This window comes from Phaenicophaeus curvirostris, chromosome 3 (genome assembly GCF_032191515.1).
Source record: "Phaenicophaeus curvirostris isolate KB17595 chromosome 3, BPBGC_Pcur_1.0, whole genome shotgun sequence".
Taxonomy (NCBI): domain Eukaryota; kingdom Metazoa; phylum Chordata; class Aves; order Cuculiformes; family Cuculidae; genus Phaenicophaeus; species Phaenicophaeus curvirostris.
Genome location: NC_091394.1, coordinates 56662506 through 56687773, shown reverse-complemented (window position 1 = coordinate 56687773; position 25268 = coordinate 56662506). Strand labels below are relative to the sequence as shown.

Here is a 25268-nt window from a genome sequence, read left to right as displayed (position 1 = left end):
ATAATAATATTTTTTCATAATTGTCATCCCAAAGCATATTGATACTGCATCCTCTTTTTTTTTGCATTCTTATGAATTCTAGTTTGGCTAGACAAAACTACAAATATCTGGTTTTAAGCAAGAAATAACCCATTAACAACTAGTTTGTCTTCTCAAACTTCTTGCCGTACTTAACAAAATAAAATGGCCCAGATTTAAAAATATCCTGATTTTTATTTTGAAGGTTCTTTCATGCTAATGGAATGCAAAGCTCTTTTGAAAATCTGGAACTATATTTTCAATCAGATCTAGGAAATGAAACATTCATTCATGGACAAAATCGACCATAATATGTATTCATATAACTTTCATAATAAAAGTATACTAACCTATCATATGGTTAGTTCTGTGAAGGTCAGATCATCTAATATTTCCATCATAAAGCAAAGTAAATCAGGAGTATGTATTTTTGGTATACTGCACAACATCACTTCAATAAGTATAGTACTATAAAATATTATTAATTAAACTTATTTATGACTATCATGACATAAAGAGAACAAATTATATTTTACACTATGGACTGGTTGGTTTGCTCTTTCTTCATTACAATATTTACTTTCACTTGCATACAGATTTTTAGCAAAAACTGGTAGCTCATTGCAATAATTATTTTTTTCATTGTCACTGGATGTGTTGACTTAGAAAATACTTGTATTAATTATATGTTACGTGAGAAATGAGAAGCTGCAACATAAAGCCTGGCTTTTGACATATGTATATGAAGTTCACTATGCTTTAAATGAGAATCTCCTGTAGGTATTTAAATGAAAAATATAGCAAATAAGTTAGTAAGTTATATTTTGCTATTTCAGGATGAGCTATAATATGGAGCTCAAAATTTTCTCTCTTTGGTTCAAGAACGAATTTCCAACCTACTTGCTCTAAACAGGCAAGCCTGAATGCAGAGTCACCTCTGAATACTCTGTGAGGTCAGTGCACAAACCCCTGCTGCATTTACAAATCAATGATGATCTGCAGTCAAAGCTATGGCATTTTACATACTCACAACATCACTTTTATCTTCCAGAAAATCAAGGAATTGATTAAGCTCCACCAGCTTAGCTCTTTGAAATGCAGGTTTTAGAAAAACAGAAAAAAAATCAATTTAGAGTCTAATGTTTGGTCTCTTAAATGTTGTGTATTTAATGCTCAGTTACAAAAGTCTCATTGATGAATACAGCAGTTCTACAAACCGAATATGTGACAGAGATCTTTAAGATGCTCTAGTGGAATCCAAGAAGTTCATGTCATTAATTCAGTTCTGTAAAAGGATCGTTTAAAAAAAAAAAATGGGGGGGTTGGAGGGGGATGGACTTTCATATCATGGAATCCCTTCTTCTCAGCAATTTGCAGTTACATACTTTCTGCATAATTGGATAAACATTATGTTGATTTAAACACACTAGACAATGTCCCTTATACAACTCTTAGTTTCAGTGGTAAAACCGTGCACATAACATGAAGAGTTGAATGAAAAACATACAACTGGCAGCTGATTAGTTTTAGGTTCTGCTACTACCAGCAGAGTATTTACTGAGATGTTAGCACATGCCAACACTGTGATAGCTGCACGCCACAGCAACACACTAAAAGGAAGGAGATGATTCTGGAGCACAGAGGAAAACCGTCATTAACAGATACCAGGCCTCTGTTTTCAGCATTATAAGTGCTCTGTCAACACTTTTGTTTCCAATATATTCTTTCTTGACAAGGACAGTGCCTGAGTTACCCTCATTAAACACCTTAGGCTGTGATAGCTTTGGATTCAAAATACACAGGTTTTGTACTCTCTGAGGATCAAACCTGAGATCTCATGGACAGCCACAGCAGTTTTACATGTCGTTCAGAGACCAGAATTTGATCGCCTTGTTTATAGATCATTCATATAAAAAAATGTATGATGGTGAATGTGAAAATGTTGGATTTTGATGACATTGAAAGCATTTAATAACTGGATTATGATATCATTCTATTGTATTTAGCATGGAAAAATGTGTAATAATAAGAAATAAGCACATATTGAAAGTCATTTGAAAGCAATGAAAGAGCTCTCAGAAAACACATTTTCAGAGTATTTGGAACTACAATCAACTAGGATCAGCCATATTTAATGGTAAGGATGCTCTCACACGCATACATCCAAATACTTCTAATGAAAAGCAAACAAACAAACAGAGACATGATTTGTCCCTATAGTTCATTCACCTTTTGTCCCTGCTTTGCATTTTGTATTGTTCTCACTTTAAAAAAAGCTTTTCTCTGGCTTCACTTTTGAAGTTTTAGTTATCTCAGTATATATAAAGTGATCTGACAGAATTAGTCTTTCTGCTAACAAGGCAGATGGTGTCCATAACCCTGATCTACTCTCTGCTTTTACAAGAAGTCTAAGCATGAAAAAAAGAAGGAAGTTTTGATTTCAATAATAATCTGAAACCACAGAAAGTACTATTTGAAGTGTTAAGCATACACTGTTGCTGCACTAACTGTTCTTCCTGCATTTTTTTAGATTCCCTTACCTTGTCTGGCAAAAAATATCCTTCACCTTTTCTCTTGCTTCAGCTATGTCCTACACATGCTCCCATCATTTTTCCATCTTCACTGATGTGTGTAATAGCATAAAATTAAATTACTTTTCAAAATGATATTTAAATAAAATTATTCATTTTAGATATACAACTCCCTCAAATTTCATCATTAAATGATACTCTGGAAATTGCACGTGGTCCGGAGTGATGCAATATTCTTAACATACAGATATATTACACGTCCTGTCATCTATTTTTTACAGGTTATTTAATTTGTACCTGTTTTTACTAACAATTTATGAAAAAAGAAATTATTAAGAATTCAAATGGTGGACTCGTTTTTCCAGCATAATATAGAATATCTATTTTGTTGAGAGTTGAGTGGAACAGAAACATCTCCTTATGATGTGAAATCAAAGTTAAATATGGAAACAATGTATTAGGTCGATTGTCTCCAAAACAAATTCAAGAGCTAAGTTTTGTGAACAAAGACTATTAGATTTACACAATTTAATTATTTGCAAAAATAAAGGGAGAAAGTAAATAGCAGACCACATTTTATGCACTTGCACTTAATTTGTAATTAAAATTAAATTAATATCAAATTATTTTTACTTGAAGAAGAGGGACTTATTCATGTAAAGATGTTTTGCTTTTTGTGATATCTTTTGTATCAGTCCAATATGGCTATATCTTTATTATTGTTATAGTTAGAATAAAAGAACAAAATAGAAAAAGTAGCATGATTCCATGTATGGACACAAGTGTGGATTTACAACAGTGCTTAAAGTGCTTTCTTACTTGAGGAGATACTTACATAAAGGCCTTTCCATGCTTATCTCCCATCACCATATATACTATAAGCTTGTTGCTTGCTCACGTCATTTGTAATATAATGAGAGGGTATTAAATTCATACTCAGAGTTTAGCATATTGTCATAAAAACATCTGAAAACAGGAATATGGCAATTCTATTAGTGTATTTTTAGAGCAATTTGAAAATTTTATTAAATACTGAAGTGTTTCATTTTGTCATTTATTTCTTTGCTTCCAGTGTTGCTTAAAGCACTATGTAAGTACAAATAGATCATACTAAAAGCATATCCATCCTATTCTGGGGTTTCAACTAGGATTATTTACTGATGTCTTGCAGAACAGAGATGAATTTATGATCCCACGTGACCATTTATCTGCTGATGCTGCAAGATGTCTTGACTCCATTACTGGTTTCCATGTACATGGTTTACCAAAGGTCTATATCTTATGAATATTTATACATTGTTATATCTCGTTGATAAGTGGCAGTGCTGTAATGTGAGCCGTCAAGTAGTATACTTTAATTTGCCAGTACCAGAAGTTGTGGGAGCAGCAGAAGCTGTGGCTTGACTGCCTACATATAGAGGGTCCAAACAAGCCACTTTGGCTGCAAAGAATGAGTGGATACAGTGAAGGACTGCAAACAGGTTGGAAAACTCCAGCTCCTAGAAGTGAAAAAAAAAAAAGATTAAACAAAAGAACATCTCACAAATGTATACTCAGGAACAAACTGCTATTCAAACACAAATAATTTTAATAGTTTCATATAATTCTGCTATTACGTCTGACAATTCTCCATTATAGGGACTTAGACATTGAGCTATCCATTCAAAAATAATAGTTTGGAGGCTAATAAAGATGAATTTCTGAGTTAAGTACCTCCATAGAAATACAAGGTCCTACCTGCTAAAGAGGAAGGAAAGTGAACATCATATGACAGTTTATTTCCCTTAGATTGTTAATGCAAATTTCTATTTAAATTAACCTGCTCTTTTTGCAAGTTAATTTAGACAGCGATTGAATGACTACACTATAATAGTCTACATAACTACATCCTAGTGCACCCACAAAGATCAATAATGTTGAGTTCCACACGTTACATTTTTCCTACATGTCATCTCACACTGGTAGCTATTATCTTACCTATGCTGATTCTTTAATTAAAAAAATACACAAAAAGCATATTTTGAAAAGGTTCTACTATTGCACAAGGATAATCTGGCTCTTCTGTCATTGAGAGGGTTACTGTCATTGGGCCGAAACAGGGAACAGAGTCTATGTTTTAAATTTATTAGTAATATTAGACAAAGTCTGTCTTTTTCTACTTTAATTTACATCTCTATAGCTCTTCACTATGTGATTAGACTAGCTAGGACTTCCTTAGGTGCCACTATAGAGAAAATAAGTAAACACTACATTGTTTTATATATAAAAACTTGCTGCTTTATATTTTTTAAGTTTTTCTTAAATGTGGTTTTGATGGCATTTAATCAATAAATATCTGTTGTACTTGAAAGCAGAAGCTGAGCTATTTGAAATCATGTAAGTGGTGGGATGGTCTTGCAGAGTTGCCATCTTTCTACTTTGATTTACTGCCTAAACAGATTTCTTCACTGTAAAATGCAGCCAGTAATATAAATGCTCGTGGTATATTCTATTCGTCTTTCTGTTCAGCACCGATATTTAAAGGCTATATAGAGCAAAGGGTTTTACTTTTTTATTCAGAAGAATATTGATAAAGTTGTAAATTCAACAAAAACTGCTGAAAAACTGCATTTTTTTGCCTCGAGATTTCCCAGAGGGTAGTGCTTCACATGGAGACATTCAGAAATTCCTCATGTGTGAGGGGGGAACAACTGCTTGAAAGCAGATAGCTGCATGTGCAGTGTCCAGTGATGTAACAAATGGTCAAAGCTTTGTTCAGCTCTCTTACCATCTACGTAGATGTTCTTCAGACATGCTGAGAAATGAATTTATAACATCCCTTGAGCATCTTTAAACTTCCTTAACTACCAATTCTCAATAAAAAAGATGAAGTTTATGCCAAGATTCACAAACTTGCCATCTGTGTCCATTTTTAAAAAAATCTGTTTAGAGACACGGTCATTTTTAAACATTGGGAGAAAGTCAATTTTAACACTATGCCAATTTTTTTTCCTCCCTTGAATTTCAGAATAAGGAAATGTAGCATAGATAGGAAAACAATGGAAATTCAAAGATAAGGAAACAAGGAATTACAGAAGCTATTTGAGATTAAAAACTATCAGTCATTCAAATTAAGTTACTCTTCAGCTATCTCCTTTTTATTAGTATATTTATCCTTCTTGTATTATAAAAATAAAACTGAAGCTTATGTTGACTGCATGTTATCTGTACAAAGACTACATTTGGTCCTATGTCTCAACAGGATAAGCCTATTAAAATAATCACATTCTGAGCCCAACTCTCTCACAGGCTGAGAGAGTTGGGCTTTTTCAGCCTGGAGAAGAGAAGGCTCTGAGGAGATCTTATAGCAACCTTCCAGTACCTGAAGAGGCCCTACAAGAAAGCTGGGGAGGGACTATTCATAAATCCTTGCGGTGATAGCATGAGGGGGAATGGGTATAAACTGGAGAGGGGCAGATTCAGACTAGACTTAGGAAGAATTTCTTCACCATGAGAGTGGTGAGACACTGGAACAGGTTGCCCAGGGAAGTTGTGGATGCCCCATCTCTGGAGGTGTTCAAGGCCAGGTTTGACAGGGCCTTGCGTAACCTGATCTAATGGGATGTCCCTGCCCATGGCAGAGGGGTTAGAACTAGATGATCTTTAAGGTCCCTTCCAACCCTAACTATACTATGATTCTATGAATTGTTTGATTCAGCTAGGTAACCTTACTAGCTGAATGCCCTTACTATCATAATTACAGCTTCTGGACTCTGATTTTTCACAGTTGATTAGTACAATTACTAACACAGTCATCACAGATGTTTCTGCAACAGTAACACATTGGAAGATCCATTGCTCAATGGACCTTCAAGGAAAATGGGAGAGGCAACAGAACAGTCTCTGAAGGTCCCATTGGATTACTATTATTGTTAGTTATAGCATCACACAGATATTACCTTGACTGCAAAGATGAGCACTAAGAACTCAGCAAATGCTAGATTATTATTTGCCATGAAACGTTATTTCTATTTCAATGTAGACAAGCATATTTAACTGGGAATTAAACCAATGTGAAGCACAGTAGGCTGTCTGGTATGTGGTGAGTACATACAGGCCTGATTAATGGCTGCAGCTCAATTCAGAGGAGTCTGATTGATGGCAACGAGATCTGTCAGGGACAATACTTTTCTGGCAGATTAGCCTAATCACAAGAAAGCTTAATGAATAGATAAAACTTCACATAAAGCTGGTGACAGACAAAATGTTCCCTCACTTCTGCTGAGAGCTTGTGCTTTTAGCTGCCCACAGGTCTGCTCTACTGTCAGCAGATGGAGGTGAACCCACAAGATTTTGTGTGTGCCTAACCATCCTTGCTTGCTTGTATATATATTTTACTGTCAGTCATCCTCTTGTCTGATTACACTTTCACCTAGGCAGAGTATTGTGTACTGCACACTCAGCTTCAGAAGAAGTTTCAAGTAAGCAGACAGGCAACCCTTAAGAAATCTGAAGAAATATGTAGTGAAGTCCTTAAAGTTGCTATCAGTAGAGAAAAAACAAATCCCCCCAAAATCAAAGAAATTCAAACTGAAGCCACATCTACTTGTCAAGCACAAATATACAATTTACTATTAGTCCAATGCCCAGACTGTTGTCTTTACACATCACCTAAGATTCCACTCTCCTACGAATATCAGTGTACTTTCTGGTCTTCAAACTGTCTTTCTAAGTCTTCTCTTGATCAAACTACTCTCACCCTACATCGCTATCATTACATCAGATGTTCTCAGATTATTAACGAGAATATTCACATCTCTGCTGGGCACAATGTAAGTGGGCAGAAAGGTATGTGAGAAAGACACAGTCATTGATGATGGTCAGAAGTGTATGGGAATTCTGGTCACCTTCACAAAGAAAGTCTGGACTGAAAGGACAGAGATGGAAAGAGAAATATAAAGAGTGCCCTCAGATGAAAAAAACTAAACCAAACCAAAACAACAAACCCTGGTGTTATTGCACTATATTAATGATACAACTACATGAACAATATATCTACAAAATCAAGCAATTTTTGCAAGTATTCATGATATGGTTAAAAAAAAGCATTTACTTTCATCTATACATAAACTGCTGATAGGAGAAGATATTTGTTTTTTCATCAGTTACATGAACTGCCTATGTTAGTATAGAATCAAATTTAAAATAGATGTTAAACAGACGATCCATGTGCAAGGTACGGGGAAATCAAAAACTGAATCATTCAAACCTACACAGGTCAGAAATCTGAACTCAGAACGCTGTCACTGTAATTGAGCAATCACTCTGAAAAAATACTAAGGATGTATATTTAAAACCGATGATATTCTATATTTGAAGTGCACTGTGATGCTCACAGAAAAAAAATCCCTGAAAGCTAAGAACAAGGATTAATTGAAAATTGTATTTTGAAGAATCTACTTGAAATGAAGAGCAATGTCAGTCTGGAAAATGGTGCAAGCATCCATCAAGAGACCTTGTAACACACGTGAAAGCAAGTATTTTGTTCACATTACAGCAGGCTACTTATTTTATTTTAGAATAGATTTCTATACAAGATAATTTCAAGTACAAATTAATTTGCATTAACTGCTCTTAAAGTAGTATTAATTAATCAATAAGTAATAATGCTAAATCCTTGAAGCTACACTCCTTGCTTTGCTGATAACCATATTTCTGTCCTATTCTGTTCTCCACATTCAAACAGGCAAAGAAAATTTCCTGGATCTTCATCTCCATATGCTGATTTTTGTACTCAGCTTGCTTTTGTAGCATTCAGCTTAGAGTTCAGCTATTCTGTGAACAAAAGCCAACCTGAAGCAGCAGAACTGCATGACTTCACTCAATTTTTTTTTGACCAAACTGTCAAGCTGTGAAGAAGTTCTGCAGGTTGAGAAAGGTGAAAGCACAGATTAAAGTGTTGATTTTAAGTTATGCATGTTTTACAAGGCACAAAACCTCTTGGTTCCCAGAAACCACTGGTACGTTTACTTACAAAATTCAAATGGAAATTGCAATTAATAAGAAAAACAGTGCTGATGCTGATTGTTAGATACATTACATAATCCTATGATTGAAAACCTAAATATAGAAAAAGGATGTCTCATAGATCTAAGAAACTCTTCAGTTTTGGCAGAAAAAATACAAAGGAGTTTCTGTTTCAATGGTCCAAAACTTAGCCAAGTAAAACTGAAAAGCACAGCGCTATGAGTTTATTACAGTCTTAAGATTTCATTAGCCTCTGGAAGCTGTTGCAATACTGGAGACACTAAATTATAGCAAAACAAATAGGTGAATAGATAGGAAGCTACCTATATGAATCTCTTTGTGTCTTATAGATGAGAAGAAAGCTTTGTCCTTCTGTGCTTTTTTTTTTCCAACACAAGGCCAATAGCTCAGTAAGAACGAAGAAGTGGGACATATACGCTCCGTATTCTGCCAAGCTGACAGCTCTATTTCATATCTTTCAGTCAGAGAAATTCTGTCTGACTGTGCAAACTTGTGCAATATCTCCCACTGAGTGACAGCTGGGAAATAACCTACAGATTGGAATGTCTAAAGCGTATCAGTGATTAATGTTGCCCCTAAGTGGTTTTCTTCTCAGAAACCACTTAGACCTTGCCTTAAAGACCTTCAAAGTTAGGTGTTTCCAGCCAGGCACCCAGCCATGGAACCGTTGGTGTGACCTATGGTTACTGGTGTTCACATTTTTCAGACTGCAATTAGCGGTGATACTTCTGTACATCCCAGTAGGATACAGAGGAGATGCTGAACAATTATGAAGACAGTATGGCTAAGAAAACTAAAATGCTGACACATTTTTTTGAAGCAATGTCCATGTAAAAGTCTGAATGTATTTCTAGAATAATAACAAATGTACCTAAGTTTGGGATCAAAACCCAAAAGCTAAGCACTCTGACACTCTTAATTCTCTTGATTGTGAACAAGTGTTCTAAAGTTAAAGGATATTACTGCACAGATACAACATGCAATAATCACACACATATAGGATAGCATGAGATACACAAAATCTGCAACATTGTAAATGTAGAAAGACAGGAAGGATTTGGATTTTTATACTATATTAATTGTATAGAATAATAGAACCATTTAGGTTGGAAAAGACCTTTAAGATCATCAAGATCCACCCATAACCTAACTCTGCCAACTCCACCAAGAAACCACATCCCTAAGTGTCACATCTACAGATTTCTTAAATACCTCCAGTAACTCAACCACTTCCCTGGGAGCCTTTCTCAACCATTGCAATGAAGAAAGTTTTCCTACTGTCCAAAATATGCCTTAGCACAACTTCAGACCATTTTATCTCACTTGTTGCTTGGGAGAATAGACCAGCATCCACTTCACTACAACCTTCTTTCAAGTAGTTTTAGAGATTGATAAGGTCTTCCCTGAGCTTCCTTTTCTCCAGGCTAAACAACCTCAGTTCCTTCAGCCATTTCTCGTAAGACTTGTTCTCCAGCCCCTTTACCAGCTTTGTTGCTCTTCTTTGGATGTGAACCAGCAGCTCAATAGCTTTCATATAGTAAGGGGCCAAAACCAATATTCAAGGTTCACTAGTCCCCAGTACAGGACACTTCCCTAGTCCTGTGGTTCACACTGTTCCTGATACAAGCCAGGATGTTATCGGTCTTCTTGCCATTTGGGCACATTCATATTTGGCTCATATTCAGCCAAATGATGACCACGGTGAAAAGAATATTATTTAAACAACAACAACAACAACAACAACAAAACCTTACAGATAGACCACCTCACATTTGCAGAGAGTAACTGAATCGTAGTGTATGAAATACACATTCCGTCAGTGCCACTGCTGAAATTCAGAGATGGGGGGAAAAAATCTTGCAGGCAAGAAAAGCAGGAGTCTCAGATAAGGTATGCACATGCCATAGCAGGTTCTGCAGAGAGAGTGTTACTGTCAACAATGAAGGGGGAAGAAAGCACTCCCAGTTCCTAGTGACTGTCTTAAGCCATTTCAAAGTTACATTCCATGCCCTGCTTCCATAGGACTGCTTGGGAATGCAGGAGTGAAGAGCCCTAATATGTTGGGGCAATGGCTCTTCATATATTTTATTTTATTCCCAGCTGTGAGCTGTTTTTTCTCTATATGCTGATTATTCCCTGTGTAACATAACCAGCAAAAAGAAAAAATCTTTATGTAAAGAAAATGTTAAGCTGTATTTCCCCTTACAGTGGTTAGTCTCGAGGCCACCTGAAGCACACAACTGCTTTTTAACCTGTGATGATAGCTGTGGCCATGAATATTCATCACAACCTTTAACAGATGTTTTACAAAATTCCTGTCATCTGATTCCAAATGAAGCCTACATACAGTATGCATGAAACCTGGCATTACAAGCATTACTGAAAATCTGATTAACATTTCCTAATGACTCAAGAGTTCCCGAAATAGCTATACCTCTAACTCTGTAATGCTGGTAAAGTTCAAAAAATAGAGATTAGATTATTCTTCCTTGTTTCATGCCGAATAGTACTTTAAATCCATTTAAAGCCTATCCATAGAATTCTAAACTGACTAAAGGTGAAAAACTATGACCCAAGGATATTCATATTCATTTTATAGCCACGTGTATCAATGTCTCTTAGATTAAGCAACATACTTCATGTGCAAGCAAGTTGTAATAGAAGGAGTCCCTGTAAATGCTGTCATGCCTAGTAAAGACAACATAATCTGACATTCTTTGATCAGGATAGAATTGGTATGCTTTGATAACCAAGAAAATGAATTAAAAGTTACAAATATTTATTTCCAAATTGATCAGTGTAAAGGTTTAAATTTATAATAGAGAATTAATCAGAGAATATTATAGTGTATTATAAGCATGCTAATAATTTTGTGTAATATTCTGCCTTCATGAGGTAGAAGGTAGAATTTCTGCCTTGAAAAAGGTAGAAAGATGAAATTTCCTAGAAATAAAGCTGTATTCAGTCTGAAAAGTAATAAAAATAGTTACGGTTAAGTTAACAGTACATCTCCAAGGCTAATAAAATGATTTAATTTAAAACATGAAACATTTTGATGAAAATATTTTCTTCTTAAAAATCTAGATTTCCCTCTTGGTTTGTAATTTTTTTTAAAATTTATTTTAGAATTATAAATATATCGTAGTTTAACTGAAAATAAAGAAACACTGTTCCATTTTGGATTCCTATGATATTTCTTTAGTCCTAAAATCATGTGTTAATATAATGGCAAAAGCAGAGAGATATTAGAAAAACAATGATGTTTCATCCTTCAGCTGTACTTAGGTGAATGATATAAGTTTCAAATTATTTGCCTAAAAGACATTCACTCATATGACATTAAGTTGTACAGTTATGTTTTCTTAATAGAGATGAAGAGAATTATGTACTACTAAGACAATTTCTGAAGGAATTCATAAGGAGGAAAGGTGTTAAAGGCTGTAGTCCACCACATGTCACTGCTTTCAAATTAATGAGAGATTTTACATACCTTTATTGTATTGAGTACAACATTCAAAATCAAGTAAGTAGCTGTTACATAGAAAAGAATTAATACCGAACACAGAGAGGCATGCATGAAGGAAAAATAGCTACTTAATATAGTCATTTTCATTTAAACTCTGAACTGCCCAAATACAATAACGTTCTTTTTTACATACATTATTATCCTGGGAATATTTGGCTCTTTTAGACAACAATTTAACCATTTACTTTTTCCTTATAGAGCATTATTATTTTCACATACATCCAACAATTTTCTCTCTGACACAGTCAGGAAAAATAGCATAGCAAATGCTTCAAAAACAAGGCTTAAAGGTGGCCAGGGAAATAGTCTTTCGGTTTACACCAAAATTTGAATTCTAGTAAAGACAACCTTTGATGGGGACTTAAGCCAGTTCCAGTAGGAACACACATTGGGACAGTAAATTCTCTGTTCTCAAAAGATATAAATCAAACTAAGCATAAATCTCAGGGTTACTATTTTCATCAATTAATTTTTTAATCAAAGGCATAACTGAAAACACAACTTTTCTGATTTTGCATTAGACACAAAGCTTCAATCTTGTAAGGGAATATGTGTTGATCCCACACTTTTTTTTTCTCAGAGAAATAAAAACAGATTTTAGATCTTTGCTAGGTCTTGTTCCCAGTTTGACTTAAGGATATATTTTGCACCATTTCTTCATGATACGAGTTTAGGGTGAAAACAGGGCACTCAAACGCTCAGCCAGCTTTATCAAAATGACAAAGAGGAGAATTGGCAAATGTACCTAAAACCATATATAGCAAATCCTTTTAAAATTATTTATTAATGGAATTACACTATTGAAAAGACTTTAAGCTAGCAAAAATCCAAGCAATCAATTCATTTTTTTAATCGGAATTTCCTAGGGGTTTTTTGCATCCTTTGTTTTTGTGCATTAATCTAATATTTCAAAGTAATTTAGTTTAATTTACTCCTTTGTGCCCCTAGCTGTTTGACGACTGCTTTTAATGTACTTTCCCTTTATAAAACAAACAGTGTACTGGTTTTACCTTTGCTTCGATTTGTTTAGTATCTTGGTTTTGGAACAAAAATTTGATTTTGCTCTTCCCATCATCTGAAGAACCTTTGAGCTGGGAAAACTTGTACCTCCAAAGTACAGCCTAAAGGACAAAAGAAGAAACATATAAAAACATACAAAAGCAAATAAGTGTAGTTATCACTGTAACTTTTATTAGAAATAGCTGATCTGCTTCCAAGAAAATTTGTAACCCCTCAATGATACATAATTAAACCAATTTACTGTTATGTCATCTGTTGTCCCTTTGACCCTAAGAATGTCTTAGACTTTGGTAGTTCCTAATTCAGATCGGTTAGACACCTAAATGAAATTTACTCTGAAATTCCTTTATCTATATCTAATAATGATTAAACAAAGAAGAAAGGGTTAGGAAATTCATTGTCATGCCAAAAAACAAAGATTTTTTTTCCACTGATGATCTCTTGATTCGTTACACCATCTGAAGTGAAAATTTGTCATAGAAGTCCTCTTTTTCTTCCCACATTAAAAAAATCCAGTTGTATTGAAATAAAGGGCATATCTAATCAAAAACAATGATCTATTTCTACAAGATAAAAATAACAAAAGGAAACCCTGTAATAAGAACTTATTTTGAGTTTACTTCTGAGAGCTCTAAAAAAGATTTTGAGATCATTAATTCTACGCATATTAGTGGCCATTGAAGTAATTACATTACGAATAATATGTCTTGTTGAGAAAAAAAAATAGATTGTTCTACAGAAAAAACATGCAATTAATACAATTTACAGCTGCCTAGAAAAACTCATCTGTGTTTTTTTTTCTCTACATATCTAATTCGGATTCATATAGAAAAACTATATTTCAAACTCCACTTTGTGTAAAAATGGAAAAAAGCTGGTTTTTATTGTAATTCTTTTCAGCCTCATTTAACGATATCCTCTCCCTGGGCCACTATTTTGAAGCACTAACATGTTTCATTGTGATTTCAGTAGTGTTTCAATTATGCGGACATCCTCACTCACACTGTGCTGTTAACTTTGAGGAAACTTTGATTTCATACACATCATACAACATGGAAACTTAAGGTAAGAAGTGCTGTTCCATTTCCTTTTGTCAAAGACTTCGTAAATTAATTCTTTTCAGTGGCTTAGGATGACATTTTCTTCTGCATCCTTTGTCTCTATCTATGAATGATTTAGTATATAGCTGAAATTAAACAGAATATGAGGGAGGTCAAACTTCTAACTGTCCTAAGTCTTGCTTCAGGGTGTGTTGAGTATATGTTAATGAGCTGGCAAAAATCTCTAACCTACACCAAGCTAATTATAGTTAGCTGCGTTTATAATAGTCTTGGTAACTTGAACAAGAAAAAAAAAAATCAGTATCTTAGCTATGCACAGTTCACAGAGCAAGTGCTAGCTTTATTTTCCAGTAGTCTTGAATTGTATACAACAAAAATTCTTTAATTTTGCACTTCCAAATAAAAAAACCTTAATCTCAGCACCACTTTCGTTCTCTGAGTGTATGTAATAGGTGAGCTCCCATAAACGGGGTTAAGTATACTCAGTTTCAGGTGAATTACAGGAATATGGCAATTTATGTGAAAGTGTATCCTATTTGGTTGAAATGCTGTCCTCCTGAGTGCACCAATCTGTGCTGCAGAAAATAGAATAGCTTCTCTCATCTCTATGAATGTGTAATTTCTTGCACCTTGTTTCATCAATGATGTTTACTTATGTCCTGTAGATAGTGATTTAAAAAGCAAACTAACCCAGTATACCATTCAGGTGGCCATACTTCCTACCTACATTGAAATCTTCCTATTTTACAGACCTATGAAACTGAATAGAGCTGGAGAGGGATCAACATATTTGTCTTTCAGCAAGAACAGCAAATCTCTTTAAGTATGTAATCTCCTAGATGAGAAAAGTAAAGGACATCGATGGCCTCTTTATCTCAGGAGAATAACAATCAAAGAAAAAAGATATCATCTTTTTCTTCTCTAACAGTGCTTGAGAAGGACAGGATAGAGGTGTAGTAGTAACAGGGACTCATAGAAAGGCAAGAAAAATCCCAGGATATCTGGCCTTATTCCTAATCGGATCAAATTTGAATGAAGATGAATGATGTACAGAACTGCAGTACTTTAGCATTTCCCATTTCACAAGTCACTTCATTCCCACTCAGAAGAAAGAGAATGACAGTCAACCAAACCACAGGCATGATTCAAGAATACGTTTTAGTTAATGCATAACATCAGTTTTGGAAAGCCCTACTTAGAAATGGCTCTTACTTAAGTACATTGGAAGATCAGGTCACTAGTATGGAGTGAACAAAATCCTTCTTGAGACCAATCCCAACAAGAATGCATTTCTTCCATTAGGATACCAAAACAAGTTCCTAGAACTGACAGTGTACTGCACAGAGAGTATTAAACACTCTTAGTCTAAAGTGTAAGGAATAAAAATGCCATTGACAATGCATGAAATTACTCCCAAATGAAATAGCTATCTGTTTTTCTAGAGGCATCGTCTACAAATTGCACACATTTTTTCCCAAAGGTGTCTACCTTAAGGAGAGCTCTTTTTGCAAAAATAAGAGAATGTTGAGAATTTTAAGATATTAAGTGAGGAATATAAAGTATTTAAAATATTTAAGCTAGTCATCCTGGCAACAGCTTTTGTTGTAGAGAATTTGTGAATAGCAGTTCCTTCACCCTGGTTTAAACTGGAATGAATACTGGTTCACTGTGAGACCACAAGACATTAGAAATGTAACAACTAACTTGAACTAGATGTCCAAATCCTAGATAGCTTAAATTAGTTAAGCGTACGCCCCCTAAGGCCCTTTTAATTCTTTGTCCACTACTGAAGAAGCTCAAGTGGTATCCCATGCGGCCAGAACTGCATGTTTTGTATGCACAGCAGATTTACAAGATGCTGCAAAACATTGTGACCCAGCAGGCAGACCAGTCTTTACTTGGGGATTATGAAAGTATCTATTGATAAGTATAATAGTAAATCAGATAGTTCTAACAACTTTTCAGAAGGTAGAAGGTTATTGCAGCCTGTTGTATGTCAGCAGAGAGCTACCAGTACCAGGCTGGTTGTGTCAAAACTCCAAGAACCACAAGACAGGCCCAAGATATTTTATGGAACAGAGATATGTCTGCTTCAACCTGGATAAGTGCTGGTAAGTGCTGATAAGTTGCTAAAGCAACAATATACAATGGTTAACCACTGGCTGTGTGTTTGCCAAATCTGGTAGCTCTACAGGATCTGGGGTGAGCTGAAGGTCTTGCAGCCTAGCACCGAAGCAATGAAGCTGGAAAGACAGTTGGTGTTGTCTTAGCATAATGGAAATGTTCATGTCTCTATATCCACAGTGATCTCACCCATACCCCCCCTCCTTTTTTCTACCTCCTGCCCTCTTCTTACCCCACTCCCTTCACCTCACTTCTTGCACTCATGTACTCTTCAGTTCTGACACAAGCAGCTTTGGTAAGATCAAGATCATGCATGCAAATTTTGTATTAAGAGCCAAACAGGGTATGATATTTGACTTTGTTCCCATCTCGCCAAGAATCATTCAAATAATTGGGACTATAAGTATCATCTCCTGACGACACTTGAGTGGAGAATCTCCAATCAATTCATTGGGCGATTTTGATGGATCTTGCTTTTCTCCACTTCCATGGAAAGGATGCTTCTCTTGATAAGAAAAATTCTGTCTTCGCTCGAGTTACATGCTTGCTGCTACATACGCATATACACCACATATACTAGCTGTCTCTCTTTCAAATAAATAGTTTTAACACAGTGAGTGCTTTTATCAAAAACAATGTCTTAATAAATCTGTAATATGTGTTTGCATACATATTCCTTAGACATAAATTGTTGTCCACGTCTGGGCCTAAGCGTGGATGCAGCTGCACTTGGACCTTCCTGTAACGGGCAGATTTACTTAAATCTCATGACATCAACAGAAGGGCTTCCTTAGCCATATGTCAGAGGCTTTGCCTTTTTAACACGACAGAGATCCCTGGGTTATTTCCTCTTGTATTTTCATATGTCCTTCATGGGGTTTTTATACTCTCTTTTTTCATTACTGAAAAATGCATGAGCAATGAACAGGGACCAGGCCTATCCTTTTTCAATGACTACCTCATAGTGCTAAGGTAAAAAGGAGAAGCAAGATCTACTTGCCTAAGCACATAGTTTCAGAGTTCATGTATAGATCAACTTCTATACATTAAGTAATTTTGTAAAACATGCTGGCTTTTCAACAAAGTGCCAAAAACCTAAATGAGTGTCATATAAATTATTCCTAAACAGTTTTTATGAATTATTTGTAGAAAAAGTACTTCCTAGTTTGAAGGTGCAGTGCTATTCAGTTCAAAAGGCATTCTGATACGGTTTCTTTTAGTTAATAAAACCAGCCTGTTCTCTTCAAGTGCTTTCACTGTATAATTGTCAGTAGCTCTGTGTAATCAACATCTCTGAGAATATTTTATGGGACTATATATAAAATTTTGAGGAAGTGATACATTTTAATTCACCCTAAAATAGTTTTGACAGATGGACCAGATAGCCATTCCTTTTAAAGCACAAACTGCAATGCAATTCGAAAAGTTTGTGTGGTGGATGTTGGCATCAGCTGTTTGTGAGAACTCTGAGACACTTCTCAAGTTGACGCACACAACATTATCATGCCTTGATGGACGACTAAGATGAGAATTCAGTAAGCGCTATTTATACCCTTTAAAGGGGAACTCCCAATCCATGAGTAGAAACAAAACTTGTGAATAACAGCAAGCAGTCCAATTCAGAAACTGAGGACCAAGGTAATAGCACATACTGAAAATACCACCAGAGTCACAATTTGCATACTTCCAGGGTGTTCATGGAAAATCTGATATAGGCAATCCACATTTGCAGAAATGTACTGTAAGAAGACAATTTAATTGAAGAAATACTCTATGTATCACGCATAACATTGGAAAAAAATAGCAATAAGTTATAAAAGCTTTTCACAATTATTATTCATAGATTGGTTAGGCTGCATATACCATTTAATAAAACTAACTTCAAAGAATACCAGAATGCAATGCGAACACATAAACAGTGCAAACAAGCTGACAAACTTGATTTTAGACTTCTCCTGAGACACTATTAAGTTACTGTAATAAGAAATCAGCAAGAAGTGAAGTCCTATCTTCACTGAAATTAATAGTTTTTCTTTCCTTTGACATATCTGGGACCAAGATTCTCCACCACTACTTTTTAATGAGAAATATTTTATTTATAAGTAATCATCTAGTAGTCATTTGTACTCATCTTTGTAACCAAATTACTGACTATTATCTTCTGCTAGTGTGCTATAATTACCCAAGGATGTTCTCTGCCTGTGTATTTTTATTTCATAGATGGGGCATAAATGCAATACATAAATGGCACATGGAAGAAAAGCTATTGACTTCAGTACCTGTAATACTTTCCTGATGTTCCCTGCAGTCATACAAATGAAGAAAATAATATTGCTTCTATTCTTAGCACTAGTGCTAAATCTAGAACACCTCTTCTGCAAGGGCCTTAGAATATATTTTCACTTTCACATCACATGTCAGTTTGCTACTCATTCCAATCATTTCAGAATCCTGGACTAAACTACATACAATTTTGATTAGATACCATATTTTCTGATACTACAATAAAAACAAAATCACTTCCTACTTAGATAATGGTATCAGAAAAGTGGTAACACACTTAGCTTATCTTAGGGGATATTTTGGATACAATCAGAAGCATTGTTTAGGGTTTTTGTTTGTTTTGGGTAAAGGAGCTTCATTTACCCTAAATAGAGACTCAATTACCAAATAAAGAATAAATAGGTCTCTCTGTATTTTTATTTAACATACTCTAAGGAATATGCATAGAAATAAGAGTGACTAGTCCATGGCTGTGTGATAGCTATATGATGTAGCAAGGATATACAAGGCATTTTGCATTGGCACTAGGAAAGAAAAGCTGCATTTTGTCAACGTGACAGTCTCCAACCAGAACAGAATTAATTTGTGTTCTATGGCTTCAGTGATGAACTACCTTCTATATATTATTAAACATTATTGCCTATTCCATATTGCATTGACCACTATGGACCAATTATATTCTTGCAAAAAGACCATCATCATTTAACAAACTCGTAAAACTCTTTGTACCACAATCTGCAATGTTATCATTTCACCTACCAGTGCACATCACCAAATATTCTTCTTTTCTTTGTTTTTAATTTACATGAGTCATACAGCTTTTATTTACTTGGTCGAGTAAAGAAATCATCTTTAAGGGAAGAATGTCAAAGGTCACTTTTCAATTAGTTTCAGCAAAGCACTTTGTTTTCCTTTGCATCTTCAAAAAGGTAAAGCTGTACTTTTCCACTACTACCTCCTTTTTTATCGATATTCTGAAAGATTAAATTATTCTTCTGTTTATCTTTTTATATATTACAGAATAGATATATTACTGAATTATGCTAAATTTCAATGAACAAACACCTTTTAAGCTAATATTGCTCGTCATCTGACTTAAATAAGGGATAGTTCTACAAATCAAACTAAATAAAGTGTGGATGCTCTGTGGGTCCTTATTTTCAAGAATAAAAGTAATTGGGTCTTTGGGCACCTGGGGTACACATTAATTTTGCTGCTTGACTTATACCTAATCGGGAAAGATTGCATTCTTGCAAAGTGACACTTTGTCCATATTGATAGCAGCAGTAGGGAACTGAGTAGGATTAAGATCTTGTTCATGCTCAGTTCTACTGTGTTACCAGTCTCCAGAGAGTGTCTTACTACAAAAGAATTATGGTCCAAGGCAATTTCCTTTGTCAACTGCTGCGGCTATATAACTGTAAAGGGAAAGACAGGGGAGGACACAGAGGATAAAGAATAAAAATGAGACAAAGGAAAAAAGCAAGAATGCCAGCCCTAATAAAATTACTGTTCTTGCCCATTACTGAAGTTACAATGAATGTTTAAAGACCACCGCTTATGTGCTTAGTACTGATGGATGACCAACCAGCATTTGTTTGTTTCCAGCCACCGTACATAAGACTGTAGGAACCACGATTGAGAGCTTAGTTATAGCACCTATTTAATCAGCATTTCAATCTCTAAGAATGGAATGAATATTTATTCAGAAGAGTTATGCTATTAAATCTCCATTCCGAGGTGAGCCTGGTTTCCTTCTGCTTTCTCTCTTACTGAACTTTGGACATAGAGGGTTTTTTTTATATGCTGTTTTATTTCAATATGCTGTATGTGTATGAACTGGTTGAAGAGGGTTGAAGAGACAGATCTTAAGCTATGTATTCCAAGAAAATATGGAGCTTTTTCCTAAAGAAATTAAGAGAAACACTGTTCTGTTTTATTTTGTAGTCTCTCAGTATGAAAAACAAATGAAAGTTATTTGCAATTATATATTAATTGTTGACAATTTATTTTCTTTTTTTATGAAGTGTGCAAAGAGTTTGCAGAAGAACAGATGGCAGGTACATTGAACTTCGTTGATATGCACCTAGTGGGCCATTATGGAGCCTTTTGTTACTTTGTTCTAGTATCACCATGTAATACAGCAGCACTTTGATTTATTTTCAGTCCTATGAGGAATGTTTTTTTTTCTCTTCTGATGGATACATGTTTTTGACTGCTGCTTTAATGAGCAGTGAATGTGATGGAGTACAGACACAGCACTTAGCACAGGTAGGTATATTGCTATGTACACTCACACAAACACTTAGATACATTATTTGTACAACCTACGATGCAATATGCACATTATAGAAAAACATTTTAATGAGTATGTCATTATAAACAGAAATGCATATAACATGCATATTTCTATGTACACACACCCATACACATCTACACTTTAAGGGTAAACAATTTTTTTTGTTACAAGTAAATTATTGACTGCCACTTGAGTAAGAAGTTTAATACATTTGATCATCTTCAGAATAGTAGTTAGATGAATTTCTGTATACATCTTGTCATGCTTTTAAATCTATCAGTCTCTATCCTTAATTCTTAAGGTAGCTACACTAGTTGCAAAACCTTATTTATGAACATTTAACATAGTATCTGTATATGTCCATATCTAACATAAATCATCCACAAAAGAGTTATATTTACTCATTAAAACATTGATGTCTGTGTACTAGCTAATGTCAGACAAATGTAGGACCTGATTTGATGTGTTGTCATTTTGCAGGGCTTGGGAAAAATGTTTCCCTCAGTCAGCAGTGATACACAATACTAAAAAAATTATTTAGGGTAAAATATGGTTTATAACTTATAACACCTGAAACAGAATTTTTTGCACCCTTTTAGAATTTGCATCATTTAAAAAAAATAATGTTCAGCATGTAAAGCATCTCAAAAGGAAAAATCTTTCTAGAGAAAATGGTACATACTAAGTCACTTCATAGTGCAAGAACTAAACAGAATTTGGAAAACTTGAATAAGCAGCCAAGAGACAGGAGAATATCCAAATGTTATTCACAAAGATTAATTAAATTCAGTTTTAGCAGAATACCAGCAAGGAAGAAAGAGTGCAGTAAGAGGATGCTATTTGTCATCCTCTACTTCAAATAATGCATATGAAATTGCTTTAAAGCTCGTGGCCATTTTTTGAAGAAGTTCCCAGTGGGAGAGATGTTGTAGGGACACTCACTAATGATCCGATCAAAACTTACATGCCTGCCAACACAAGAGGCAGATGCCCTTTTCAGTCCAGGTGTATCACTACTGCATGTCACAGTTCTCTTTCAAACTATACATTGTCAATAAGAAAAACAAGATGATATCTTGCACAGCAGTGTTGGTTCTAGGATGACCTTCAGAAGAACAAATGCACAAGTATATATGATACTATTTTTTAATGTGCAGGGAGAGAAATGCTTATGTGTTCGTAGTCACATTTGGCAGTTTACAAGCTGTTTAGCTGAATTATGAAATTATTTTCTCAAATGCTGGAACAACGTGATTTAAGTAGGCAGTCTTAGAAACTGTTCTACTCCTTTTAGGAAATCACAATGGGTTTTTTTTAAAGCAATATACCAAATGCTCTAAATTATAAGCTGCTGTTGGCTCTAGGAACTATCAATCAGAAAATCAGTAAGAGAATTAAGGAGATACACAGCAAAAATTTCTGATTTATACCAGTGCTGTTTTAATCACATCACAGTATGGATTTGAGCTGACGAACTCTGTTTAATACTTCGTTTACTCATATTTACCATATGTCTGTGCAAACACTGAAACAAAGTTTTTATTGAACTATGATGTGTTTGTCTTGAAATACATTTAGCACAGATGACAGCTTTTAACCACTAATTTCAATTTACCTATATAAGTATTATATAAAGATTTAATGACAGTAAGCAAGGAAACAAGCCACAGAGTTGTATAGCTTTTGTCTGGAAACCATAAGCATAATGGGAGTTGTTACCCTCTATAAACCCATTCATGAGCATTGGTAGTGAGTTTGAGTTGGAAAAAAAAATCTATTAATTTGAAATAATTAAATATTGAAATAGCTGTACAACTGTTAAACTCATGAATTAAAGAACTTGGCTTGGCTTCAGTTTATTAGTGATTATTCACTATTAAAAATAGTTCACAGTCAATTTAGTAGTCATCAAGAAAGAAAACTTAAAATACTATGAGCACACTGTGAAGTGCAAAATAGAAATTGCCTGATGATTTACTGAAGACTGCAAATATAAGACAAGATTTCTTGGGCATCCTCAGAAACTCCTGTGTGAGCTATATGTTCTGGGAAATTTGAAAATGGCAAAATTAAATAATAATAATAAAAAATATAGTTATATTCATTATACGTGTCCTCTGAGTATTTGCCCAAGACCTTCTTTGAATTCATTAAAAGATTTTGCATCTGCAGCATTATTCTGGGAGAAGTGAGAGATGGAATGAATGAATTATCTGACACTGAGTTCTGAAGTCTATAGTACATGGCTTCAAGTTAAGGTTTATCCAAAAAAGAGTGGTTGAATTTAGTATGAGTAGTGGCAAAATAACACATGTGAACATGTATAAGAAAGACACAGACAGGTCCAGAAGAGGACCACAAAATGATCAGAGGAATGGAACACATCTACTGCGAAGAAAGGCTGGGACAGTTGAGGTTGTTCAGCCTGGAGAAAAGAAGGATCTAGGGAGATCTTATACCAGTCTTTCAGTATTTAAAAAGGGCTTATACAAAAGTTGGAGAAAGACATTTTTCCGAAGGCCTACAGTGACAGGACAAAGGGGAATGTTTTTAAACTAAGAGAGGGTAGATTCAAATTGGACATAAAGAAGATATTTTTTATTATGAGAATGGTGAGACACTGGAACAGGTTTCCCTGAGAAGTTGTGGATATCCTGTCGCTGGAATTGGGAAGATAATAGTTTGTACTGATTTTTCAAATGCTGATTGTAGAAATTGATATAATTTGTAAACAATTAGACATAAATGTTTTTTAGATGAAAAGAATGAAATTTTAAATAGAGTCTTTTTCTTTAGTACTGAGTTTGTTAATCCATGTGACAGTTGCTAGGACTTTTGTGTAGTCTTAATGCACAAATGTATATGTAATTATCAATAAGATACAGGTAAATTAATTTAAATCTTATTCATCTTTTCCTTGTCCTAGAAACTGTTTTCATTTTTCATTGTTTTCTCAGATTTTTCTTGGAGAGGAGATTTTGAACTCTTGCTTCATATAAACTTCATTAGGTGAAGAAATAATACTTACGTGCCTTATTAATGTATGTGACTAAACTTCTAGATAGTACTTCTGCTTATGTGAGTATATCAATATTTTTGAGCATTACCAGTATAGAAGCAACATACACCTGCCATCATCATAATGAAGATATCTGAATAAATTTTTGGCTAAGAGAAACACAACTTTTATCTTTCCATAAAATGATGGAGAACAGCTAATGTTTTTCCTATTTAAGTTCTCATTAAAATATGACTGACACATTTATGGCAAATATGACACAAGTTTTCATCCTATGGCTTGTTTGATGATGATTTCAACTATAGCAGTCATTCGACAACAGATTATGTTGCATTACACAGCATCGTTTCTCTTCTCTTTGAATGCAGTTGCATTAGAGCCATCCTTATCATCTCACACTAACACTTGACTACCTAACAAAACAATATGTCCTCTTTTTTACCTCTGGTGCTATACTGTATTTTAACATACAAACTAATTGATGTGAAACACTGCAGGTAGGTTTCTGCATGTCAGTTGCAGATTACACAAAACGTACTATGCTTGCTCTAGTTACAACTAGTTTATTCACTGCAATTAAAATGTCTTTCCTCCAGTTAATGAGGAATTCTACACTTGCCTTTTCTGTCCAAATAATGCCTATGAAGCTCTTCCTGAAGGAAATCCTTTCACACATCTGCTATCCTTTCACAGTTGAAAACTTTAAGGTTCTGTGAATACGTCCTCAGTATTAGTATTTAGATCATCGAGATCCCTAGCCACTATTAATGATTGGCTTATAATATCAGCATTTCTTTGGATGCTGGGGCTAGATGTCACCCCATAAGGAATAGGCTCATTCCATGTTTCCATGGATTTACAGATGAAGGTGAGATGAGAAAGTAAAATTGCCTTGTACTCTTAGAATGCTTTATGGACCTTCTCAAGCTTGGAAGACCTGGAAGATGGAAAAATTCCTTCTTGGCTTTCTTCTGGCTTTCATTACTAACCGTAATGCTTCACTCCAATGGTCTTGCATAGTAGATCATCTGCTACTTGATTGTGCAGTGTGGTTTGAGTTTGAGTAGATTCCTAATCTACACAGTCAGGTGGCTTGAAATGGAATTTAGACATTAATTTTTTGCTGCACTTGTTTTACTGTTAGAGTTTATCATGTATTTTTAGCACTAACCTACGTGATCCAGTAGGGAATATGGGGCAGCAGGAAAAGCTGAAAGTAAACCTAACAGCAATGCTAACAATTGCCTTAGTGTTTCCGTAGTCAGTTTTCATACTTGAAATATTTTCCTGCTCTTTGCTACAAAGAAAAAAATCTATATGTGAAGGCCAAGAAGAATCTGTTATATAAGTAATATAGGTT

The 25268-nt window shown here is 34.8% G+C and overlaps 1 protein-coding gene across 3 annotated transcripts in view; it reads right to left on the bottom strand.

Moving 5' to 3' along the window:
* Positions 1-1361: 1361 nt before the first annotated feature.
* Positions 1362-25268, bottom strand: part of SNTG1 (syntrophin gamma 1) — a 160313-nt gene continuing 136406 nt past the window's right edge. For all 3 annotated transcript variants that reach the window (XM_069854082.1, XM_069854083.1, XM_069854084.1), the window contains 2 exons: positions 13113-13223; positions 1362-4048 (listed from right to left, as the gene is read on the bottom strand). In XM_069854082.1, the coding sequence (XP_069710183.1) occupies positions 3890-4048; positions 13113-13223 (270 nt within the window). In that variant the 3' untranslated portion in view covers positions 1362-3889. The remainder of the gene's footprint in view (positions 4049-13112; positions 13224-25268) is intronic.